The 26,778-nt window shown below is 35.2% G+C and overlaps 2 protein-coding genes across 4 annotated transcripts; one reads left to right on the top strand and one right to left on the bottom strand.

Moving 5' to 3' along the window:
- The first annotated feature begins 838 nt into the window (after positions 1-838).
- Positions 839-4,783, top strand: LOC122041278. Of its 3 annotated transcripts, none has more exons than XM_042600916.1 (3): positions 839-1,072; positions 1,152-1,427; positions 3,517-4,783. In XM_042600916.1, the coding sequence occupies exons 1-3, from the start codon at positions 1,055-1,057 to the stop codon at positions 3,607-3,609; spliced, it is 387 nt and encodes a 128-aa protein (XP_042456850.1). In that variant the 5' UTR covers positions 839-1,054; the 3' UTR covers positions 3,610-4,783. The 3 variants fall into 3 exon arrangements, with proteins under 3 accessions (XP_042456850.1, XP_042456851.1, XP_042456849.1); XM_042600917.1 differs by having other exon boundaries at positions 4,503-4,783; XM_042600915.1 differs by lacking the exon at positions 3,517-4,783 and having other exon boundaries at positions 1,152-2,918.
- A 641-nt stretch (positions 4,784-5,424) lies between these two features.
- On the bottom strand, positions 5,425-25,658 carry LOC122041279 (developmentally-regulated G-protein 3). Its single transcript, XM_042600918.1, has 10 exons — positions 25,486-25,658; positions 24,991-25,044; positions 23,692-23,865; positions 22,417-22,488; positions 8,223-8,282; positions 7,924-8,033; positions 6,224-6,523; positions 5,902-6,093; positions 5,756-5,807; positions 5,425-5,678 (listed from the first exon to the last, which is right to left on the bottom strand). Exons 1-10 carry the CDS (start codon positions 25,525-25,527, stop codon positions 5,628-5,630), a joined length of 1,107 nt encoding a protein of 368 aa, XP_042456852.1. The 5' UTR covers positions 25,528-25,658; the 3' UTR covers positions 5,425-5,627.
- Between the last annotated feature and the right edge of the window lie 1,120 nt (positions 25,659-26,778).

The raw sequence follows: 26,778 nt of genomic DNA on the forward strand, positions 1-26,778 counted from the left end.
AATTTTACTCTCATTTCAGCCTCCTAGCAGGCACCCTAGCACCCGATACAATCATTGGCTTAGTATTATTCTTTTCTAAAAATTACAGTTGATTAAATCGTAAATAAATTAAAGGTTCATAACTAATATTCAATTTAATAAATTTATTTATTTAATAAAAGATATGAGTTCATTGACGTTTATAAAACAAGTTTAAATACGTGAAAAATATAACACTCTATGTATCTAAATTATAGGACAATAATGCCGTTAATTGAATTTGATTAAAAAAAGAGTTATGCTTAAGTTCAATAAAAAAATAATAAATAAACATGAATAAATTTAAAAAAACTAAATAAATAATTTAAACATAATTCAACTTAACTCGTTTATTATCTCTGTTAATCATTTTCTTAATCTCTAACATCTTTAACTGGAGTATCCCTTATTATAAGAAATATTTTATCCTAACGCACTAACATTTTATACAGATAGATATTTAATTAATCATTTTATACCCGCTAAAAATTTGACTCTAATAACTAATTAAAGTAACATCTAACATATATACTATACCAATTGTCACCTTTACTAATAGTTATAAATTATAATAGTTAGTAGTTATCTATTATTTATTTTCTTTTATATATATATATATATATATATATATATATATATATATATCAACTGTGGGGCATCTTGGTCCTTGTTTATTTTAATTAAAATATTAATAAATATCTACTTTTATTTATTTTTCTAAATTACTGGAAAAAATTGATAATGAAATATATTTTTTATTTTTAAAAAATTAATAAAACCTTCAAACTAATTTAAAAAATTAATAAATTAGATTTCAGGTGAATCGGTCGGTTGAAGCGAGCCGACTTCAATGGTCGGCGCCGCGAGCCGACTTCGATCGCCATTGACGCGGTGTGCTTCGAGCACTCACCTCGAGGTCGACCAGCCTCGCTCCAACTCGATTGACATCTCCTCCCCCCTTCTTCTTCTTCTTCCTATAAATCTTCCTCCGTCGATCGAACTCTTTTGAAGCAGGGTTCTTCCGCCGCCACCAGCCATGGCCGATTCCAAGGAGGTGACCACCGCCGCTTTTAACCGCCCTCTCTCTGTCGGCTATCTTCTCTTCGGCTGATGGTTCCTCTTTTGTTCGGCAGGAGAATCACAGCACGGGCGGGTGGATGTCGGTGCCGGCGTTCGGAGAGTGGGACACCAAGAACGGCGTGCCCGACTACTCCATGGACTTCTCCAAGATCCGCGAGATGCGCAAGCACAACAAGAACCCCTCCCGCGCCAGCCTCGGCAACGAGGAGGAGCTCAGCAAGCTCGCCGGCAACGGATCCGAGGGAGAGGATCGCCACCGTCGCCAACGTAGCGATCCCGAATCGGATCTCCACCGACCCCCCATCCACCACAGCCACGATTCCCCTACCGTACGCTCTTTTCTCCGACTTCTTCCACTGATTTCTGCATCTATTTCTGTTCTGTTGGCTCTTCTGATTTCCGCTAACATAGAAAACTGGGATTTTGTTTGAAAAAGTGAGATAATAACAGTGACAGATCGATTACTACGCGGATAAGTTTATGAAACAATTCCTACAAGAAAAAGTTCTTGAGCTAATTCTTGATGAAAAAAAGAGAGTAAATCTTGTCGACATGGTTAGGCATTGGAAGAACAATGAAAACTTTTCACCTACTTCTTCCCGCAATTACTTACAATTATTTCAGTTTTCTTGATCGATTGGTTGCTCTTGTGAATTCCATTTAACCTAAAAAAGGGATTTTGTTTGTGAAACAATAAGAGAGTTTTTGAGTAATTCTTGGCAAGGAAAGAAAATGAGAAATTTTATCAGCAGTGTTGGACAAAAATATGCCGCTGGAACAATAATGATTACTTGCCAATTTTGGAGCAAATTGACGAAAGTGTTAGGGTTCTATCATATAATATAGGCCACGGAATTTGTGTTTACTAAGGTCTGGGCCATGAGATTGAGATGGCCACGAAATGAATTGATATCATTAGGATGGCAATGGAACCCACTGGGTGTTTTTTGACTATTGATCGTCTGCTGTAGGGAAGTAGACAAATAGTTAAAGACAACTGTGGTGATGGCAGGCAGAATACATTGATAGTTGTGGCAGGCCAGACTACATTGATTCATTGATAGAGATTGATCAGCCCCCGGGACGGACTGCAGTGCAATGGTAATTGGTGGGATGAGCTTCCTAAGTAATGAAAGTTCGAATCAAATCCAAGATATATTATACATGAGAAGTTCGAATTACTTGTGAGGACCGTCCATTATGATCCATCTGTGCTTCCTGATTTACTCAAGTGACTGATGAGAAACTTTCGTGAGATCGGACTGGTCATCTCTAGGATTAGTCAGATCGTAAAAGTTGGATAATCTCATTAGGGACGAATATTTTGAAAATTGACCATAAGTTGTGTTTTGGATTTATCCGATAGGTGAATCAGGGAAAAAAGACCGTCTATCTCTAGACTTAGTCAAGTGAAACCTAAACACCTAAATTATCCAAAAAAAAAAAAAAACTCACAACTACAGACTTTTTATCAGCTTGTATTGTGTAGATAACTAAGGAAATGAGCCCCAGTTCTTATGGTCAACAAAATAGTTTTTGTTTTGGATTTGAATACTTTCTGTCAAATTTGTTAATCTTTAAATTAAGTCTGAGTCATATTCTGACCAAACTTTTTCTTTTCATATCTGTCACACATATTCTAGGAGTGAATATTGAGTAAATTATTGCCATCATATATCAGTTTTGGAAAGCAAGATATATTTATATGGGAGTAAAATATGATATTGTTCACCTCAACAGTCGAGTATCGTCGGTTCCACGATAAATTAAAACCAAGTAAATCACGGGGAGAATTTTTACTTTAGCGCAACGGCCCTTTGCAAGAAGATCAGGCATGTAACGAGATATTTTATACCTACTGGAAATTGACTACAAGACCTATCGGAGTAAACATCTATGCAAATATCAACTGTGTCAACCGGAACCAGATATGTTTGTTTATATGAAGATTACTTAGAGAATCATTATCGAAGATGCCACGTAGAACCTAGTTAGTCTATCTGTCATTTGAACATGGTTTCAGGTCAATCCACAATGATTAGCATGGTCAAAAGTTGTCATTCTTCCCATCGATCAATATGTTTATATGAAGATTACTTAGAGAATCATTATCGAAGATGCCACATTGAACCTAGTTAGTCAATCTGTCATTTGAACATGGTTCAAGTGTCGATCCACAATGATTAGCATGGTCAAAAGTTGTCATTCTTCCCATCGATCGAGGCCAATACTATATCAGTATAGGTAAATGTCATTTGTCTTGGTTCTTATGCTCAGGATTACCTACTAATTTATATGTTTATATCTTATCATGAGGCTGATAATACTAGGTCACTTAGGGTGAATGATATGCTCTAATAGTTATTAAGATTTTTCTTTTTTCAATTTTTTGGATGATGCTTCCTTTAATTTTGTTAGTCAATCATGAATGAAACACCACAAAGCAAAGGGAAGAAAGTACCAGTCAAAGCACTAGGGACAATAAAGAGTGGCACCAAAAAAGGTGCATAAGTATCCTATACTTCTGTTTGTTCCGGTTCCAGTTGTTATAGTCCCAGGTTAATTCTTTGAGATACAATAAGAAATCAGCACTAACACTAGATGATGTTGGAGGAGCATTATTTAATATAAGTAGAGCTTAGCAATCCATTAAAAACTAAACCGATAAAAAAAATCAATTAATTGGATTAATTATTGAATTAATCAAATTTTTTTAGTGATAGACTAATGCATAATATCAGTTGATCGCTATGGGACAAAGTTGGGGCTGAATTTGATAATTTTTAGTTTTTTTTTTTTAAATCAATCTAGATATATCAATTAATTGATCATGACATATCAATAAATGGATTTGATTTAATCAGTTTAATCAAAGTTTAAACTTTAAAATTAAAATTGAACCAAATAAATTAAAATAATCAAGATTGTTTTTAAAAAAAATGAATTTCTAAATTAATCGAATCTAACTTTCCAATTCCATCAATTCAGTTATTTCGATTTAATTGAGATTTTGCTCACTCTTAAATATAAGTCTTCAATGATTGTGAGGCTGATCTACTAAAATGCTAGAAAACTTGATGTTCTCGGGTGATGCTTCAGTATTAGTAAAGCTTATTATATATTAATTCCGTTAACATTTAGTTGATACATTTATATTTGGAGATAAACAATAAACTAGGTGATGAAAAAATATTATAAGATTAAATCTCCGCATTCTTTGGAGTGTGCCAAATTATGACACTCCAAGTGTCGATATGGCAAGTCAAAAATCCAAATTTAGATATAGAAATGATAGTTTAAGTTCGCCCACACTAACAAAACCTTGACTTTTTGAGAGGAAACGAAAATAGTCTGTTCAATGTCTTCTTATTATTATTTTTAATTGTTCAATTTGGTGTCTGCAGAGGAGGAAGAAATTCAGGGAGTACTTCCAGTGTTGTATAGGTGCACAGGACCAAGTTCTGTAGTTTGAATGCTAATGGTGTAATTTGCGAGTTCTAAAGGACAGTCCGATGCATAAAATTTCCGTCATACGGAGTCCTTAGGAAGGATCTATTGTACACAGTTTTACGCTTCTTTTTATAAGAGATTGTTATTTGCGAGTTCTCTAATAAAAAAAAATCTTGTAAAATAAATTCTATGTTTCTTAAATTCTGACTCTCGACTCTTCCATGTTTGCGCTTCTTAACTTCTTGTCATGGATGGAACTTGGTAAGCATAAAATTTTTTCTAGGGTGGTAAACAAACCAAGCCAAGTTAAATTTTATAGTGTTCAAATTTATTTAATAAGACAATCGACTCAAGTTAAATCAAAGTTTAAAATAAATCAAGCGGTTGAAATATTATTCAAACTTGAGTTTGATTTATGTTTTTTATAAGTTTTCTCTGTCCAAACTTATATTTGTTCAAACTCTCAATTATATGTGATTGGATTATTTGAAATTTTTATATTTTAAATTTATTTGATAGATTATTAAGTTTGATAATAAAGATTTATTTTAAAATTTTGTTTTTAATAAATTTTTTGTTGATGAATATTGATTAACATGAATATTATGTATAAATGTCATTTATAAATATTATTCATGAATGTTGTTCATAAATATTATTTATATACATTAACAAAATATATATATATATATATATATATATATAATTTATTCGTTTAGTTTAATAAATTTATTTAATTAATTGGGTATTGAACAAATAAGTTTTGAAGACTTGTTAATGGTTCGATTTATTATAGCTCTAGTTTTCTCTTTTTCGACACATTTACTAGTAGTTATTGGGAATTTACCAATAATTGAAATGATAAAGAAAACAGGATTGACAAAAGTGCATCCTTAAATAATTTGCTCGTCTGTGTAAGTAATTCAAATCCATACTCAAAAACAACTCCCAACACAAACACAGCTTCCGAATAGTAGCTCCATGTTTGGTCCTACTCAAAGATGGTGCAACTCTAACTCGAATCGTTGTCCGAGTTTCAGCTCTTCTCGTTCAACAGTGAATCAACCTCTTTCACACGTCTACAGTTTCTTGATGATCTGAACCACATCTTCATCCTCAAGTTCATGTTCCTGTATCATTAAGTGAGCTTCACAACCGAGTATTATCATTGCGAATTTAAAGTAAACTCAATAAAATAGATCATTACCTTGCCCACTCTTTGTGGTTTATGCTTTGCACTCGAACCCCAAACCAATGCACTGCATATTTTGATCGGTACAAGTAAATGAATGGGGTCATCTTGGAAGAATGAAGAGAAGAAATAGTGGCACAACTTGAGGCAAGATGACTTACTATTTAAATTGCTTCAGCATGTCTTTATGAATTCTATTACAAAAATCTTCTATGGTTCTCCTCTTGGATGAAAGGATCACAGGGTCCTCATAATCCGGATTCAAGCCCTTTGGCTTTGTGTAGATCCGAACAAGATCGAGATACTCCCATATCTTTTCTAGAAGGCCATCGAGGTTCCACTCTAGGTGAGCACTGTTTTGAAGTTACACTATACAATCAGTCGCTTGAAGAATATCTTTCTATAAGAATCCTCTTAAAACTCGACCAACCATGTTGCGGGTTTAATATAGGGAACAGAAGGACATGAAAGATAAGTTGATACCTGACCGGACAGTAGTGTGGAAGCTTGTCTAGGATTTCTAATTCTTCAACCGTTATCTGGTCTATCTTGTTTACGGCGTAGATGCATGGAATGTAAACTCTGCTGCCTTCAATTACATCAATTAGATCATCTGCTGTAGCATCGTATCTCAGGGAAATGTCAGCATTATGTATCTTGTACTCGCTACATATTGCCTTGACTGTTTCAAGGTCCAACTGTGTATTTGTAACTGTGGAGGTGAAGTTGATGCCACCTTTGTCTTTCTTTCGGAATGTTAGGTTAGGGGGTTCCTTATTTAACCTGTCATTCGATGAAAGTATTAGGGCTATGCCTTTGCAATCAGTGAATTGTAACGAGAGAATCAGTTTGGAGTTTACTCAAAATATTGATATAAATGTAACAATATTTGATACTTTGTAACGACTACAAATAGCTTTCAAAATATGTAAATCATGAACTCTTATGCATCAATAACTCAAATCAAATCCTTGAATGAAAATGTCCACACAAAACTGCGCTGCACATGCGCATCAAGTTGCATACTGAATTGCAATCTATCTGATCATTGATTTGTATCAGGTACTTTCAATGTCTGTATCGAAAAATCCACTAAATGTCAGCTTGAGCTTATGGCAAAGAATAATTCAGTTGAATCAACAATACACGCAAAGGATCCCTGCCACTGATGCCCTTAAGTTGGGTGCCCAGATGTAGTACATCGGTTATGGTATATGGCCTCTAAGATTGATCCTCAAGGACCACGACATACATGATCACTAGGAGCCCATTAACCAACAAACACCATCAATAGCGAGAGTAAACCACAAAAAGGTGAAAAAAAAAAAAAAACAGCATCTTATGTGAAATAGGAACTAAAGCTCAAACTTTTAGTGAGGAAAATGCTATACCAACAGAAGAAACAGTGACCATTGATCTAGATCCAAAAAGGTTCATAATTTTGAAAACTCATCAGATTATATGATACTATAAGCATGCTTTGAATTTTCTACAATAATATGAAAAAGACAGCCTATATTGGAAGGAATTCCTTGATATCTGCTTGCTTCTGAAAAAAACTTCCAAGATTAGTTTTTTGAGGATTCAGACGTAAATGATCACTAGAAGCACACTAACCAACAAGGCCACCAACAAAGAGAAAAGACACAAAGGTGATAAAGAAACCAGAATCTTATGCAAAATAGGAACTAAAGCTCAAAACTCTAGGGAAGAATGCCATACAACAGAAGAAATGGTGGCCATTAACATATATCCAAAAAAGGTCCTCAATTTTGTCAAAAGCATCAGTTTGAATGTTTGAGCTTTAACCGGTGATATAAAAAAGACAGGCTATATATTGGAAGAAATTCCTTCATATCTGCTTTTTTTCAGAAAAGAACTTTCGCCGTCCTTCAGTTTTTTTTTATTATTAATTCTCAGGGCATCATTCTGACATAGATGCCCTGATGCTTTAAGAACTGTTGCAACATGGCTATTTGTTGTTCAAGAATGATCTTTTGACGTAATATTTGAACAATGCCTGGGGACCCAATGGAGTACCAATGGCAACTAACTAGACAATCAGGAGAAATAAAGAACTAGCAAATCTACGTATCTTACAAGCAATTGATATCACCTCTAACTTTCTACATTTAACTCGGCAATACTAGTATAAGAATAAATAAACTCATCTCCTACTTTACCTTATGCCAAATCCCTCAAGCTCCTTCTCAATAAGCCGCTTATGAGTTATTGGTTTGATAGCATCAAGAACAATCAAGATACAATTGCATGTCCTAGCTGTACTGATAACCTGACAAGTATTTGTTTCAGAATTAATGGATTTGGTAGAGCACATGGAAGATGGAGTCAAGGAGATAACAATCTTTAGGATGACATAACCATACGAAAGCATGAATTCTTCTTTTGAATCTATTTTCTTCAGAATGTCAAATTCTTTCAACAAAAGGCACCATGTTAACTGTGCAAACCTACTTCATACCTGCCTTCCTCTACCCTTTCCATCCTTTGCACCCTCAATGATCCCTGGTAGATCCAGTAACTAGAGAAAGTCAAAATGTTAGAATGTGACTATCTTACAAGAACAAAAAGTAGTAAGCTTCATTGACTAGAAAAACCACAGGAAGATGAAATGCAATGCAAAATGGGCTTTACCAATATGTGACATAGAACGAACAGGAACATGACCTCACATAGAGGAAATCTCACACAGTTAATTTAAAAGTAGAAATCTTATTACAAAAGCTGATATTGTTGCTGTTCATGTGGTTTTGAGGGGATTACATTTTTCTATGTAAGCTAAAATATCTATAATTTGCTTCTATATAAGAATTTCATCCTCCATATGAGCTGAGAAACTTCTTTTGTGTATCTAAAGACCATCTAAATAATGCTCCAATACAGCCTTAAGAATTTTGAGTTGGCGAAATCCCTCCTTGGTCTTCGCTGATGGCATATAGATGGCTCAAGTCTTGTCAGGTCTTCAAAACTACCCATTGCGACAGTTCACTCAGTTCTGTAAAGTAAAGTTGCTTTATGGATTTTTTTCACATAAATATCCTTTTTTTCCAGTCTTTAATGCCAACATGTCCTGATTGCTTTGTGGAACCCCCCAGTAAGAAGCTGAAAGTGGAAGATTTTAGTTGGCAAAGTCAGGGGGACACTGAGGAATTGACTGATGCACAAGGTCAATATCTCTTCTCAGTAGAGACCATTTTCATCTCAATTTTATTTTTTCTTAAGCAGACTTTTTTGAACCTGTAGCATACATACTCTTTCAAACTCATATGAAAGACAACATTCCTACATATGAGATGCAAATCATAGATCTTTCAATTGATGAGATTCAAAACCACACGCACAACAGCAGCAACTTTCGATCGATAAGATTTATCTTTTCTTTTGTGTTTGAGATTTTCTCCATTTGAGGTCTTGTTTCTGTTCGTGCTATGTCTATATGTTTTATGGCATGTATATTGAACTAAATTCTCCAAGTAAATAAAAGCAGCAATTTAACTTGTATCACTATCTTAATAAGAGAAAAATTAAAGGTAAATTCCAGGTCTATTATTTATGACTTTGGGACAAGAGGTATTTCATATCCCAGAACAGTCATGATTCTAAGTTGCACAATATATGGCTGTTCGGAAAACAGAAGATAACTTAGAGACTGTTTATGATAACACAGCTGAAGTGCAGTGTCTATTGGTTAAATCTGGGGCATCATAAGCTGTAAGGTGCAAGACTTCTTTACGGAGAAGAATAGCAGGATGGTCTAGGAGGGTTAGCAGCAGGGTGTTTCAATTGCTGCAATTAGACGAACAACTTTAGAGTATTTCAACTAAGCGATGCTCAGGCCTTAAGACAGTTGGCAGGAATGGATTTTGTTAACGAGCAATTATAGCAATTTTGTGATTTCAAACTTTTTAGTGAAACCTCATGAACAATACCAATCCTAACCTAGTTAAGGTTAGACTGTGCATTTGGTGGACTAGGGCTATTACTGGGGTCAATAAAGGGACCACAATCCTGTGTTTTATTCATTTTTGGTCTTCTAACTATAGAATTTATTTGTCACCTTTGAACATCACACCATTGAACCAATAAAAACTTTTCTTATGACGAAGAACTAACTTCTTATACTAGGTCATAGAAGGCTCTGCCTTATTTCTCTTTCATAAAATTTAATCTCATAAAACTTCCACAGTCTTTGTCTAAATACATTGGTGAGAACAGTAACTGTATAAAGAATAAGCAGACTCCTAGCCAGATAAGTCCTAGGTAAGCTAAGGAAGGCATTCAACCTAAAAATCCTGAAAATAGTCGGGGCAACGGTGACTATGAGATCTTTTACAGGTGAGGCTCAATGGAAGTAAACAGGTTGATATTAGGATAAGAAGAACAAGATATCCTCTCTCACGGCCTAGATTCATCATAAACCCAACTTCACCATTTAATTTACTTTTTACCGTTCACAATTACAGTTCACATTTGCTGTTCACTTCTATTGTTCACTAATTTACACAACTTCAACACAAAGCATAAAATTTTGGTATAGCAGGAGACTAAGGCAAAGAAATCCATAAGGGATAGATAGACTTACAAGTAGCACCCTAATATGATAACATAGGAGTATATATACAACACATCATCCCAGTACTAAAAGAAAAATATACTTCCATACAAATACAAAAGCGACTTAAAAATCAACAATACAATTTTTGTAGCCAAATATACACGCCACAACAATACGGAGCAAATCAACATAGACAACAAAGATATAAAAGGAGGCCTGAGAAGCCTACTTTTAGGGCCAAACCCAAAGTCAAACCCACAAAAACTTACTATGTCAGAAAGAGTGGAGAAAAGAAATCATATTTAAATAAGGACAAATATGTCTGACGATTCAAACTCAAGAAAACATATACAGATACTATTACTTGTTTTGCATGTAATAAGTTATCATCAGCTTATCCAACCAAGCAAAACTTATATGCTTGAGAAGCTAAATTCAGACGTTTTTGATACCTCTTCCATCTACTCCATTGTTTCAGTCGAGATGATATAGAAGAAATACCTTACTTCTCTGACTACAAACTCGTAAATTCATTCCTTAATCCTCCACAACCAGAAGATTATCCTAGTCCATACAAACTTAATGACTTAGACAAACAATGGGAAACACTATACCCATCAAAGGATATGGACTTAATGTTCCAACAGGTCCAAAACCCAAGACCAGACCAACTTGAGTGCATCCATGAGTGGAACTTAAAAGTAGAAACGTACAATGTTTCATGTTTTATATGTGAATTCTATCCCTCCATAGACAAACAAGGCACATGCAAACTCGATAGAAAGCAAGTCTATATGCCTAGTACAAACTTTTGCTATTACACTACCCACAACTTCTCCCATTCGAGGAAGTACTCGAAATACACTTCTTGAAATAAGAGTGTCGGTGTTAGAAACCCAACTTAACCTCATAGAAATAGAATTACCAGTCTTCAGACCCAACTATCCTCACCCCCATCACTTGATAAAGGGAAAGGTGTATTAATCGAAGAGACCAATTCAGATAGGGATATGGTCTTCATAAAAACACCAAGTATTTGTAACATTGGTCGAACCACTGATATCCGAGTTCGATGCTTAGTCAATATCCATGGCCATGCGTTTAACCTGCATGCCTTCGGCTACCAATTCCACGATAGATGTCACTATTTTTGGTATTCTATCATGCTCTTATCAAAACTGCTACCCAACCTCTGGTTAGTACTCATTTTGATGGTCAAAAACTCACTTGCACTAAGTTCGTCACAAATATCCACCTACAATTTTTTTAATAATTGTGATACTTTTGGAACTCCCCTATCCCTTTCCAAGTTATGGATTAAGCATTTACTCCACCCAAATATCCACTTAATTTTGGGGTTAAACTTTCTCATTGCTCTTGACCGAGCCCTTCTCCTTACCTAAGATTATGCTATACTCCTTTCCACTTTCGTCGTTTCATCTATTGTGTTTGATTATACTTCCACTGTGCGTAAGTGTGGTGATGCCCCTTCAGCCCCCCATTACTTCTACTACAACACTCTCAAATATTCCCTCAACTCAAAACCAGCAACCCGAATTAATAAAGATTACACCTGCCCAAATAACTCATGTAAGGACCCTGTTTGCTAAATGTCTAGAAAAACTAGAAATACTTGGTTGTGCTAGCCCCTATCTAGACCCTTCTTTAGAAATAGATACAGAAGATCTTCAAGACTTAGATCTTCCTACATATGTACATCTCTCCAGTATATTTACTTCACTTATTAAACACTCAATCCACCCTAGACTCCCTACTTTCTAAATTGGAGAAAATAGAGATAATAGGAGAAAATCTTACTAAATATTGAGAAAGAGATAAAATCTACGGCAAACTTTCCATAATAAATCTAGATCTAACAATTAAAGCATAAGACTTAAGATATACTAATTGGGAAGCAGAAGAATGCACCATACACATTAAACAATTAATAAACATAGGTGTAATCCAACGATCCGCGTCTAGACATAGAAGCTCGACCTTTATAGTAAATAAAAGATCTGAGCAAACATCGCGGATAGTCAAGAATCGTCTTTCATTACAAACGGTTAAATGATAACTGTCAAGATGATGGATACAAAATACCATATAAAGGCCAACTTCTTAACAAAATACAAAATTCAAAATGGTATTCCAAGTTTGACATCAAGTCTGATTTCCTGGCAAGTAAAAATGTATCCTGAGTCGGTTGAATGGATAACCTTCTCATGTGCAGAAGGACATTTTGAATGATTAGTTATGTCATTTGGATTTAAAATAACACCACAAATCTTCCAAATAAAAATGGATGATATTTTTAGAAATGTCTCTATGTTTTCATGTGTCTATATCGACGATGTTCTAGTCGTCTCAAAAACAAATGAGGAACATTTTGCATATATTATTTTCAACCTTTTTGAGAAACATAGATTCATTATCTCTAGAAAAAAGATGAAGCTAGCTACAAAATATATAGACTTTCTAAGAGCGAAAAATTACCCTCCAACCACATATTACAGCAAAATTACTAGCATTTCCAAATAAAATGGAAGATACAAAACTTTACGAGCCTTTCTTAAACTACTTAACTATGTCAGACATTACTTACAAAATTAGTGGCCCTCTATGGAATAAAACTTTAACTACTAAGCACAGATATTTTAATCAACAAGATATTGACCTAATAAAACAAATCAAAGAAATGGTAAAAATCATTCCAGTTTTAACTCTTCCTTTAGACATTGACTATCTGGTAATCGAAACAGATGATTGTGAGTTAGGATGAGGAGGAGTCTTATTTAGAAAATATTCCAATATGACCCTAAAATATCTGAAGCCCTATGCTGATATGCTTCAAGAAAATACCTCCAATTATAAATTCTAGCAATCATTTATTGTCTTGATGCATTAATGTTGTTTATCTGCAACAAGTAAGAAATTACTATCAGACCAGTTAGTAAACAAAGGGTTTAAGAAAAAACTTAAGCACCAATCAATGACTTAAATTCACAGACACAATTATAAATAAAGGATTAAAAAACAATTGAGAACATATTAAGGAAATAAACAATTCCCTAGCGGATACTTTATCTAGACTGTTACCTTAAACTTCACTGAATATTTTAGAATTATGGATAGACAAAAGAAGGTACGAACTTTTGTCATGAAAACCATGCGGTTTGCAATCAAGAGTTATAACAATTTACAAGACATAATGAACAATTTCATTTTTCCTCCATAGATAAACTTGACTGTATACAGAATTGTCTGCTAGACAATATTTGGAATATTTCGACAATATCAGGAAGTTCCAATTACAAAATTGCTATCATTAATGCTTTGCCCAACTATTTCTTAACAACAGTATAGAAACCGAAAAACAAAAAAACTCTCTTATTACGTAGTCTTTTCCGGAACACAACCAGGAGTCTATTAAGATAGGGAGGAAGTCAAGATAGCAATACCAGGGTTTTCAATAGCGGCGAATAGCGCGCTACGATCAGCGAACGCTTTGCAGCGTTCGCTGATTAGCGATTGTCCCGAATAGCCCACGTTATTCAGGACAAAAGCGTAGATAGCGCACATAGCGTGCGCTATCATGACTTAGCGGCTCATAGCGGGCGCTATAATTGCAAATTACTTACACAATAAGTAGGGCAAAGGCGTTGAATCGTGACCGTCAAGGTAGGGCAGAGGCGACAGGTGGCGATCGACGAGCGACAACTTGCGAGAGGCGAGCGGAGACCTGTGAGTGGCGGCGAGCAGTGACCTGTGATCGGCGGGCGACAAGGTGAGCGGCAAGCAGTGACTTGTGAGTGGCGGCGAGGGACAACGATTGGAGGAAAGCTTTTCTCCTTCCTTTCGTTTCCTTCGTTTTTTCGTTTTTTCGTTTTTTTTCTCAAAGGAGCAAAGATTTCACGAGTCGGGTATCTGGATCGATCCAGTGATCGATCCAGACCCTTTCTGTTCGAACAGAAAGGATCTCGATCGATCACAGGATCAATCCAATGATCGATCTTCTAGATGCCTTGATTGATTCCCATTTTTTTCTAATTAATTAATTATTTGTTCTGTTTTTTTTTTTATTTTGTTTTTCTAGGATTTTGATTGTCTGGTTAGAATTTGCAATGTCTACGAATTTGTAAAAAAAAAGATAAAAAAGATATTGGTTGGAAGTATTGTTATCAAAATGAAGGGGAAAAATATGTTCGATGCAAATTTTGTCTATCATATATCGAATGGAGGGATTACTCGCTTGAAGGAACATTTAGCTCAAACTCATAAAGGGGTTGCACCTTGTGTTAGTGTTCCGGATGATATTAAGAAAGAAATTAGAGAATCACTTGACAAAATTAGAGCATCTAAAAGCAAACAAACCGAATTGTTACGAGAGATTGGTGAAGGTCCCCAGAGTATGAGTACGCAATCATCAAAAGTTGGAAGTGTAGTGGGAAATTCAATTGGATGTTCTGGTAGTGGTGAATCAAAAGGTAAAGGTACCCTTCATGGATTTGTTAGTTCTGAACCTCGACAAACAACCCTAAATTCGACATACAAAAAAGATTTACTAGTTGATGTGAAGTGTAGAGTTGGTCATTTTATTTACTCTGCCGCACTTCCGTTTAATGTTGTAAATGATCCTTATTGGTTGTCTATGGTTGAGGGCATTGCGGAATATGGAAGAGGGTTCAAGCCTCCTTCAATGCATGAGTTAAGAACTTGGATACTTAAAGCTGAGGTTGATGGCATCAACCTAATAAATGAGGAGCATAAAAAAGCATGGAAAAAATATGGATGCGTTATTATGTCCGATGGTTGGACGGATGGAAAGAATAGAAGTTTGATCAATTTTTTGATAAATAGTTCCGCCGGCACTTTCTTTTTGAAATCTATTGATGCATCAGCTTCTATTAAAAATGGGGAATTGATCTTTCAATATCTTGATGATGTTGTTGATGAGTGAGAGAGGAAAATGTAATTCAAATTGTCACGGATAATGCTTCGAATTGCATTAAGGCGGGGAAAAAAATTATGGAGACTAGACATAGAATTTGGTGGACACATTGTGCGGCGCATTGCATTGATCTAATGTTGGAGGATATTGCAAAGTTAAAGATTTTTTCTGACACAATTGAGCAAGCTAAGATGGTTGTGAAGTTCCTTTATGGTCATGGGATTATACTTTCTTTGATGAGAAAGTATACAAACGGTAAAGAAATTCTCCGTCCCGCTGTTACTCGCTTTGCTACTTCATTTCTCACTCTTCAGAGTATGTATAAGGTTAAAAGGTCACTTGAACAAATGTTTGCTTCCGAATATTAGGTTAGTTCACCACTATCTCAAACAACTCAGGGGAAGGTTGTGAAGAGAATTGTTATTAATGATCCCAACTTTTGGCCACATGTTGCATTTTGTGTTAAGAGTGTTGTTCCTCTTAGTGTGTTAAGGGAAGTTGATTCGGAGGAGAGATCGGCCATGGGATATATTTATGAACTTATGAATAAGGCAAAAGAGACAATAAAATTTAATTGTGGGGGAGTTGACAGAAAATACAAGCCCATTTGGAAAAAAATTGATTCACGATGGACTCCACAACTTCATCATCCTCTACACGCGGTCGGGTACTATTTGAACCCGCAATTGCGTTATGAAGAAAGATTTTCTGATTGTGATGAAGTTAGAGATAAATTGTATACTTGAATGGATAGAATGTTGTCTTCTGATGATCGTCTTAAAGCATACATCCAATTGGACTTATATAATAAAGCTGAAGGAGAATTTGGAACTCCAATAGCAAAACGAACAAGAATGTTGCGAACTCCGGGTAAAATTTTCTTCTTGTAACCGTTCTTGTAAAAGTATACTAGCATTCATATTTTAAAATTATATACATTCTTGTAATTTTTTTTAATGTTATTATTTATTAGTCTCGTGATGGGAATGTTTTGGAAGTAAGACACCCGAGCTTACTACATTTGCAATTCGAGTGCTTAGTCTCACTTGTAGTGCTTCGGGATGTGAAAGAAATTGGAGCACTTTTGAATCGGTGAGTATTCTAAGTTTCTAACTCTACTTGAATTTTAATTGTTTTATAATTTTCATATCATTGTTTATTTTTAATTTTTATATATATGTTTTCTTCTTTGTAATATTAGATTCATACAAAAAAGAGAAATAGGCTTGAACATGTAAAGTTGAATGCGTTGGTGTTTGTGAAATATAACTTCAAGCTTAGGGAGAGAAGCATTAGGAGGAGAGACAAGATTGATCCCATTGTAGTTGATGAAATTAATTCGGATGATGAATGGATAACTGAGAAAGAAAGTCCAGTTCTCCCCGTAACTACTAAATGGCTTGAAGATGATGAATTATTTAAAAGTGGTCCTATTGTGAGTGTGTCGTCGGCTACCTTTGAAAGTCTTTTCGACTCAGATAAGCGAATCGAAGATGTAGAGGATATAGTTGAAGTTCCTCCTACGAATTCAAAAAAAAGAGTTGTTGAAAATTCAAGTAAGCACTAAGCATATGCAAATTATTTATTTATATCTACTTCACCTATAATTGATTCTTAAATGTCGTATCTCTTATATAATAGGTGGAAGCAAAGACAAACAAGCAAGGTTGAGTCTTGTTGATGTGGAAGATAATCATCTTGATGCTGAAAATTATGAAGGAGTAATTCCAACAACTTTTGATAGTGGAAATTTTCCAACCATAGACACTATTGATGATGATAGTGATATAGAATTGGATGATACTGATTATTTTTAGGTTATATTGTTTTAATTATAAGACTTTTTAAATTATTGTTATGGGATATTTTGACATGTAATGAATTATTATGATTAATTTTAGGTTATGTTATTTTTATTTTACTTATATAAGTATATTTTATTTTTTTTAAATTTAAACATTGACGTGCACGAAAAGCTTGCGTTATGCTTCGTTATTTACGCTACGCAATGACAAGACAAAAACGCTATGAACCAACGTTACGCGATTTAAAACACTGAGCAATACAAGGCTTCTTACAAAGGCTTTTATTATTTAGATGAAGCATTTACTTCTGCCAGGATAACAATAGGTACTAACTTCTTTATAAGCACATTACTTAAGGCAAGCGAAAACATTCTGGCAGAAAAAACTTATGCTCAAGAAACTATTAATGAGCCTAAGCAAAAACCTTCTAGTTGACTCAACTTAGCTTCAAAAGCAACGCATTTAGGACTCCCCACAATTATTCCAGAAAACATCTCCACATATGTTTGTGGCACGGCAAGAAGATCCACCTTCCAAAATTTATGAGAAATACTTAAAACTTTTCATATAAGCCCTCCTACGAGTATGACAATTGTCTATGAGGCAGAATTCAGTCATAAAATGAAATGTCAAAAGACTTCCTAACCCTATATAGATTCAGCAAAATATGGTTGTCAATGCCACCTAATTTACTCCTTCAGGAAAGCCAACATTTACTATGAAAAATATATCCCAAGAAACTTCATAGGAAGGCTTATCACTCCATTTACTTTAATGGATTATGGGCTCTTACATAAGCTTTAGGTACATGACTTACACTCAGTCAAAGATTTTTCAAAGAAATTGGACAGTGTGATAGCTCATGCTCTTGAAGAAGAAGAAATATTCGTAATCTGCACTTTGATAGCACCCCACCAAAATGGATTGATCTCAAGATAGAGCCAACCAGACGCCTAATCAAGATAGACATCCACTAGGTAAACCGTCTCCGGTTAGAACTTGAGGAATATCCCTCAAATCCTGAGTTAGAATGGGCAGCATTGGCAGACCAACTAATAAATTGGCATGCTTCTATTCATGGAGGTAATTGGTTATGAGACCAACATGAAGACTTAGAAAATTACATAGTCGGAGAAACATACACTAAAAAAATATATTAGCCAAAGACATGGGTGCTCAATTTTTTTCATTTAATTTTTTTACTCAGTATACAACCCTTTTCCAACATTATCAAAAGAAAGATGAAAAGTGGGCAGCCAAGAATATGGTCAGCTCAGCAAGATTAGCAATGGCTCACAGACGTACTCTAAACAAAGCTAACCCCCTAACTCAAGCCACTAGCTCCAGAGCACCATCCTTGAATTCAATAGGCGAACACAATCTCGAAAATATAATAGAGCCCTAACCAGACGTAAGCTATGATGTCTGGTTAGGGCTCCATTATATTTTCGAGATTGTGTTCGCCTATTGAGTCAAGGATGGTGCTCTGGAGCTAGTGGTTTGAGTTGGGGGTAAGCTCTATTTAGAGCACATCAGTAGGTCATTGTTGATATTACTGAGCTAGTCATTTTCTTGGTTGTCCACTTTTCAACTTTCTTTTGATAATGTTAGAAAAGGGTCGTATGTTGAGTAGAAAAAATTAAACGTTAAAAATTGAGCATCCATGTCTTTTGGCCAATATATTTTTTCCATGTCTTAGAAGGGGAGCCTTGGTGCAATGGTAAAGTTGTTGCTTTGTGACCAAAAGGTCACGGCTTCAAATCCTGAAAACAGCCTCTTGCAAAAAGCAGGGTAAGGCTGCGTACAATGGATCCTTCCCCGGGACCCCGCATAGCGGGAGCTTCATGCACCGGACTGCCCTTAATGTGTGTTTCTTCGACTAACATGTAATTTTATGAGTCTTCATGTTGGTCCCATAACCAATTGCTTCCTTGAATAGAAGCATGCCAATTTTTTTAGTTGGTTTGCTAATGTTGTCCATTCTAACACGGGATCTAAGGGATATTCCTCAAGTTCTAACTGGAGGTCATTTACCTCGTGAATGCCTATCTTGATTAGGTGTCTGGCTAACTCTATCTTGAGGTTAATCCATTCGTGGATTGCTTCCTTGAAAAGAAGCACGCCAATTTTTTAGTTGGTCTGCTAATGCTGCCCATTCTAACTCGGGATCTAAGGGATATTCCTCAAGTTCTAATCGGAGGTCGTTTACCTCGTGGATGTCTATCTTGATTAGGCGTCTGACTCTATCTTGAGATCAATCCATTCTGGTGGGGCGCGGTCAAAAGTGTAGATCACAAAGGTTTCTTCTTCTTCTTCTTTATGATCTATCACACTGTCCAATTTCTTTGGAAAATCTTTGACCGAGTGTAAGTCATGTACCCAAAGCTTATGAAGAAGTCCATAATCCATTAAAAGTAAATGGAGTGATAAGTCTTCTTCTAAAGTTTCTTGGGACATATTTTTCATAGTCAACGCTGGCTTTCCTGAAGGAGTAGATTAGTTGACATTGACAACCATATTTTGTTGAATCTATATAGGTGTGGGAAGTTTTTAGCATTTCATTTTATAGCTGAATTCTGTCTCATAGACAATTGTCATGCCTATAGGAGGGTTTTTATGAAAAGTTTTAAATATCTCCCATAAGCCTAAGAAATTTTGGAAGATGGATCTTTCTGTCATGCTACGAACATATGTGGAGATGTCTTCTGGAATAGTTGTGGGGAGTCCCAAGGGTGTTGCTTCTGAAGCTCTTTGTTCTACTATGTCAGCAGCCTCTTTAAGTTTGGTCAAAGTTAAGTAGTTAGGTCGATGAGGAGGACTAGAAAGTTTTTGTTGAGGCTCATTAATAGTTTCTTGAGCATAAGTTTTTCTGCCTGAATGTTTCCGTCTGCCTTAAGTAATGTGCATAAAAAGAAGTTAGGATCTATTGCTATCCTGGTAGAAGTAAAGGCTTCATCTAAAGAATAAAAGCCTTTGTAAGAAGGTCTTTCACAACCTTGTATTGCTATTTTGACGTCCTCCTAGTCATAATAGACTCATGTTCCGGAAAAGACTATGTAACAAGAGAATTTTTTTTGTCTTTCAGTTTCTATACTGTTTTTAAGAAATAGTTGGACAAAGCATTGATGATAGCAATTTTGTAATCGGAACTTCCTGGTATTGTTGGAATATTCCAAATATTGTTAAGTAGGCAATTTTGTATATGGTCAAGTTTATCCTGGGAGGAAAAATAAAATTGTTTCTCGTGTCTTATAAATTGTTGTAACTCTTGATTATCAAACCGCATGGTTTTCATGGCAAAAGTTCGTACCTTTTATTGTCTATCCATATCCTGAAATATTTAGTGAAGTTTAATATAATAGTCTAGATAAAGTATCTGCTAGTATTCCCTTAATATGTTTCCAATTGATTTTTAATCCTTCTATGAATTCAAGTCACCGCTTGGTGGTTAAGTTTTTTCTTAAACTCTTTGTTTGTTGCCTATAATTGACTATAGCTTCACAGTCAATTCTAATAGTAATTTCTTACTTGTTGCAGATAAATAACATGAATGCATCAAGACAATAAATGGCGGCTAGAACTCATAATCGAGGGAAGTCAAATGTCCTTTTTCTTTGTATTTTCTTGAAGCATATCAGCATAGGGCTTTAGATGTTTTAGGGTCACATTTGAAAGCTTTTCTGAATAAGACTCCTCCCCATCCTGACTCACAACCATCTGTTTCAATTACTAGATAATTTAAAGGAAGAGTCAAAACTGGAATGGTTTTTACCATTTCTTTGATTTGTTTTATTAGGTCAATATCTTGTTAATTAAAATATCTTTTGCCAAGTAATTGAAGTTTTATTGTATAGAGGATTATTAATTTTGCCAATATTTTGAAAGTAATGTCTAGCATAGTTAAGTAGTCCAAGAAAGGCTCATAAAATCTTTGTATCTTCCATTTTATCTGGAAACGCTAATAATTTTGCTCTAATATGTGGTTGGAGGGTAATTTTTCGCTCCTAGAAAGTCTATATGTTTTGTAGTCGGCTTATCTTTTTTCTAGAGATAATGAGTCCATGTTTCTCAAAATTGTTGAAAATAGTACATGCAAAATGTTCCTCTTTTGTTTTTAAGAAGACTAGAACATCGTCAATATAAACACATGTAAACATAGAGACATTTCTAAAAATGTCATCCATTTTTCTTTGGAAGATTTGTGGTGCTACTTTATGTCAAAATGGCATAACTAATAATTCAAAATGTCTTTCTGGACATGAGAAGGTTGTCTAGACTTCATATTAAACTTGGAATACCATTTTGAGTTTTGTACTCATATTTTGTATTTATCATCTTGACAATTATTATTTAACCATTTGTAATTAAAGATCATTCTTGACTATCCGTGTTTTTGCCCAAATCCTTTATTTACTATAAATGTCAGGCTTCTATGTCTGGACGTGGATCGTTGGAATGCTCCTATATTTACTAATTGTTTAATGTGCATGATGCATTCTTCTGCTTTTCAATTAGTATATCTTAAGTCTTGTATTTTAATTGTTAAATCTAAATTTATTATGGGAAGTTTGCGGTAGACTTTATCTCTTTCCTAGTATTTAGTAGAATTTTCTCCTATGATCTTTATTTTCTCCAATCTAGAAATTAGGGAGTCTATGGTGGGTTGAGTGTTTAATAAGTGAAGTAAATATGCTACAGAAAGTAAATATGTAGGAAGATCTAAGTGCTCAAGATTTTCTGTATTTGTTTCTAAAGAAGGGTCTGGATAAGGCTAGTATAGCCAAGTATTTCTAGTTTTCCTAGACATTTAACAAACATAATCCTTTACATGAGTTATTTGGATAGGTGCAATCTTTATTAATTCGGGTTGCTGGTTCAACTGAGGTACTAGGCCCTGCCTCTCAAGCGTGCATGCTTGAGGTGCAGCGTAATAAATCCCTATATATATATATATATATATATATAGATGGATCTTCCTTTAATACATGAGAAAGCTTGTGATGAGTAGGTATTCATATGTTCTACTTCAAAGATTATATGTAAGAGCCTAAAATCCATCTTCCAAATTCACAACAATCATATATTTTCCGTTAGGGGAAGTAAATTCGGTGCTACTTCCTCTTTGTTATCTTGTTCAACAAGAACCTATGCAATCTCAGGCTTTCAGAACGCATTCAACCTGAGTAGCCAACACACGAGTTGCCGAGAACAGCAATAAATGGCCAAGCCCAATTAGTGACATGATGGGGGTAATAAATGAACTAAATTATATCATAAACCCAATATAATGAGAGATAACTGTATCTCAACATGCTTGAACACTAATAAGAACTTAATGAGTTACCTGAATTTTAGCACCTCTATACATGATGACACCAGGAATACAGGTTAAAGTTGTAAACTCATATGAAGCAACCTGTTACATCAATGACGTTTGGAGTTGTAAAAAGACACATTTCGCTGGACTTGACAAATATAAAAGCAATAGATATTGTTTTCTAGAGAGAAAAAACTTAAACAAAACAAATTTAGCACATAAAAAACATATTATCCTTCAGAATACATAATACAGCATCAGCTCAAATAACGACAACAGGCAATTTTGAGCAAACTACTTGGGATTGGCTACATGGATGTATCCAACATCCTATCGTTGACTGAATCAACCAAATAGGATGGATTAAATAAAATATGGGATCAAGTATCTCTAAAATTAGAACAGATCGAGCAAGCCAGTTTGGTTGACCAATACATCGACTCAAATAGCCAATAAAAAGACGAATCTTAAAGTAGCATATGAAAATCTCAATGAAGCAAACTCATATGAAGCAACCTGTCACATCAACGACGTTTGGAGTTGTAAAAAGACACATTTCGCTGGACTTGACAAATATAAAACCAATAGATATTGTTTTCTAGAGAGAAAAAAACTTAAACAAAACAAATTTAGCACATAAAAAACATATTATCCTTCAGAATACATAATACAGCATCAGCTCAAATAACGACAACAGGCAATTTTGAGCAAACTACTTGGGATTGGCTACATGGATGTATCCAACATCCTATTGTTGACTGAATCAACCAAATAGGATGGATTAAATAAAATATGGGATCAAGTATCTCTAAAATTAGAACAGATCGAGCAAGCCAGTTTGGTTGACCAATACATCGACTCAAATAGCCAATAAAAAGACGAATCTTAAAGTAGCATATGAAAATCTCAATCATAAATTCTTGAAAAAAATAATACTTCAAAGCATCCATTTAAAAAACCTAAATTATTTTCTAAAGTAGCCATCAGCAACCTACTAAGATTGCTTATATGCATCATCAGTTTCTAACCAGACATCTGCTAAACTGAATTTTCTGAAAGATTGTAGAGAAGTTAAGATGAAAACATATAGAAACAAGAAATATTCAGGTCTTGGTTGTGGCAGTGTCAATTGCAAAACCATCATTTTGACTAACAAATCAAATACTTGCAACATAAACAAAGAGTTGGACATAGAATTGTATTAATCTTTGAGGTGAACTGGAAGAGAAGGAAATTGATACAAGCAACGATGAAACAAAAAAAAACAGGTGTGAACACATACAAAGAATAAAAGTGGTATACCTCTGAGAAAGTGCCAGTTAATTTATTTAACAGTGTCGATTTTCCAACAGAGGGAAATCCCACTAGACCAACCCGTGCATCTCCACTTTTAGTAACATCAAAGCCTTCACCAGCACCAGCACCACCTTTGGAAGGAGGAGCCAAGAGCTCCCGTCGTAGCTTTGCAAGTTTTGCCTTCACATAGATAACAATCAATAAATGCACACAGGAAAATAAAAGACAAAAGGAAACAGTCACATGCTCTGAAAGAAAATGAGTCATAGCAAATAAAATGAAGCCATAGAAATACAAAAACTATTGTACGAATGGTACTGCAGATAATAAAAAGTTCTCATTTTCCTTTCTCTTGCACGAGCACAAGATTGTTTATCACTGATGATTACCTACTCAGCTGACTGACTGGATGATGATGCACCAAGGTGATTCCAATTTCCTAGAGGAAACATTTTAAAATGCTGGATGAGGAGCAGTGCAACTTAATGGATTCTAGGTGGGCCAACTAAGCATTTATTCTTGTTTCCTGCAATGCAGCTTCTTGTTCTAAAGATAGAAGAGCTAAACACACTCACCACCATAGCCAGCGCATCATCTTATCCTCCCACTAAAAACAACTAAATATGGCTTAATAGTTATGAACTATTAGGAGATAGATCCACTTCTCTTAAGGAAAATGGCTCCTCTACATCAAAGGATAACAAACAACAAAAATAGTTTGGAAAAGAAATCCAAAAGGCAAAGAATGCTTATCAGAAGGAACTCATTGTTGGAAGAGTTCCATGATCTTAGACAATGTCAGTGTCTCAAGTAAGTCAAGCTCATGGTGGTCGGTACATACTCAAGACAGAATTATCAAGTTGATAACGACTCTGTTAGGCAGTGTTCTAGAGTCTACATGACCAATTGAATAAACCTGATATGATAAACTAAGGCAAAAAGGGGGAAAAAAAATGTAAATTAGTATCCACCATGTTCACATAAGCAAGGAACCATAATCTAATATTGGATCACAGTAAATAAATAGAATCAACTTCCCATCAGCTAGACTTATGGCCAAGAACCTGCTTACCATTAAAAAAAAATAAAAAATAAAAAATAAAAAATAAAAATAAAAAAAATCTTTATTAAGAACATCAAGTTCAACAACAACAATCAAATCCTTGATGAGGACTTACAGTTCCTCTCTATGAAAGAGAAAACATTTTAATGTATAAATATAGAATCCTACTCTGAAAATTAGGACTAACAGCTAGAAGTTGCGCATAAGCAACTTCAAGCAGATGAAAAGGTAAGGAGAATAACCTTCAGTAGGCCGAGATGGTGTGCTGTTGCCTTATTCTTCTGCGTCCGTGCCATCTACAACAAAAAATAGAATTGACACCATTAGCATCTTAACCGTAGTCCAAAGAATAAAATGACAGAAGATTAAATTGTAAAACTGATCACTGAAATATATCCATATTAGAAGCCGGAACTGCAATGGACCACTCATCTTCTAAATAACCATCACTAAATCCACACACGCAATCAGTTCCAAATTTTTCAGGGAAAAATGAACGCCATCAAGCAAAATAACAAATGCCCAAGTAAATGCAAGCAGGCCCCGTACTGGCCAAATCAGAGACGATCACGACCACTCCGAACTCCGCGAGCAACTCAACTAGACTCAACTCAGCCATGGGAAGCTAAGTCTGATCGGACACCCAAACGAAGGTCGAGAAATATCCCAGGATTGATTCGCAGAGGGGATCGAACAAGATGGAGAGAGGATTATTGAAGACTATGAGATTAGGTTACCTCGTCTTCGATGTCCTTGATCTTTTGCATGACGGTAGCCATTGCTGCTCACCGATCTGCCAAACGAGCTCGCCTTTACCCTTCAGCCGGCGAACAGTCTAGAGGTTTCGGACGTTGCGGCGGAGCCGTAAGGAAAGCGGAGAGGGAAGGGACTCGGGAGAATTATTAAAGAATTTTAAATTACTATATAAATATAAAAGTTACACTAAACTTTAAATAAATTGGATTTATTATCTAAATCGGACTTCTAAAATTAAATAATTTTAAAAAAATAAAATGGAGGATTATAAGAGATGGACAAAAAATTTTAAAAAAAACTTAAAAGCATTTTTTTTAAAAAATATTAAAAATCCACCCCTTCCTGGTACGTAATATTATTTTAATAGTTAGACGTCTGAAAAGAATAAATATTAAATGTGAATATTGACGAAAAAGATTTTTAAATTTAATAGAGTAAAAATAAAATAGATTAAATTTAAATTTAATAATATTATATGTAATAAGATATGAAATAAAAAATTATATATAATTAAGAGGTTTAAGTACTCAGAATCATATTTTTAATAAGATAAAGGGGTTGAGATATATATTTTATATATAATATAAATAAATGGTTGAAGTGAATAAAAGCGTATTTTTTTATCATCATGAAATATTTTTAATTTTTTTTAAAATATAAAATAATTGTTAAACCCGCTATATTGTATAAGTTAAATATTGAATTATGTTTTGAGCACATAATTCATATAAATTGATCATGTCTGAGCGCTGAGTCGATGACCATTGGAGACATGGTACTCTCTACTGTCTTCGACGGGTGATGTAGATCTCCGGCGAATCTGCAAAGAAGCCAAGCCGGGAGGAGTTTCCCGACGACGACCCTCCGACGCTCAAGTCAGGCAGTGAAGAAGTAGCAGAGTAACGCTACTGTGGCTACAGTGATGAGAATCGCATACCTCCGTCGAAATCTGAGGGTCCTTATATAGGACCCCAGGGAGGCGCGGGCACGCTTCTCGATGTGTACACGCTTCCCCAAACATACCTCAGTAGGGTTGTGTCAGAAAAGCATGTCTGACGCCATTCCACAATCGCCCGAGCATATCCCTGATGTGACGGTGGAAACTTCCACCATACGATACTCTGTCTTCTCCGACCACCGACCATGTTGTTTGTCGGCGGCAGATGTCTCGAGGATGATTGTTACTAGCTGTCCCTTTGCGCCTCTTGCCTGTTCCCGGTCCGAGCGGACCATTCGCTCAGCGCTCATGACCTCCGGGAATGCGCATACCTCAG

This window comes from Zingiber officinale, chromosome 2A (genome assembly GCF_018446385.1).
Source record: "Zingiber officinale cultivar Zhangliang chromosome 2A, Zo_v1.1, whole genome shotgun sequence".
Lineage (NCBI taxonomy): Eukaryota > Viridiplantae > Streptophyta > Magnoliopsida > Zingiberales > Zingiberaceae > Zingiber > Zingiber officinale.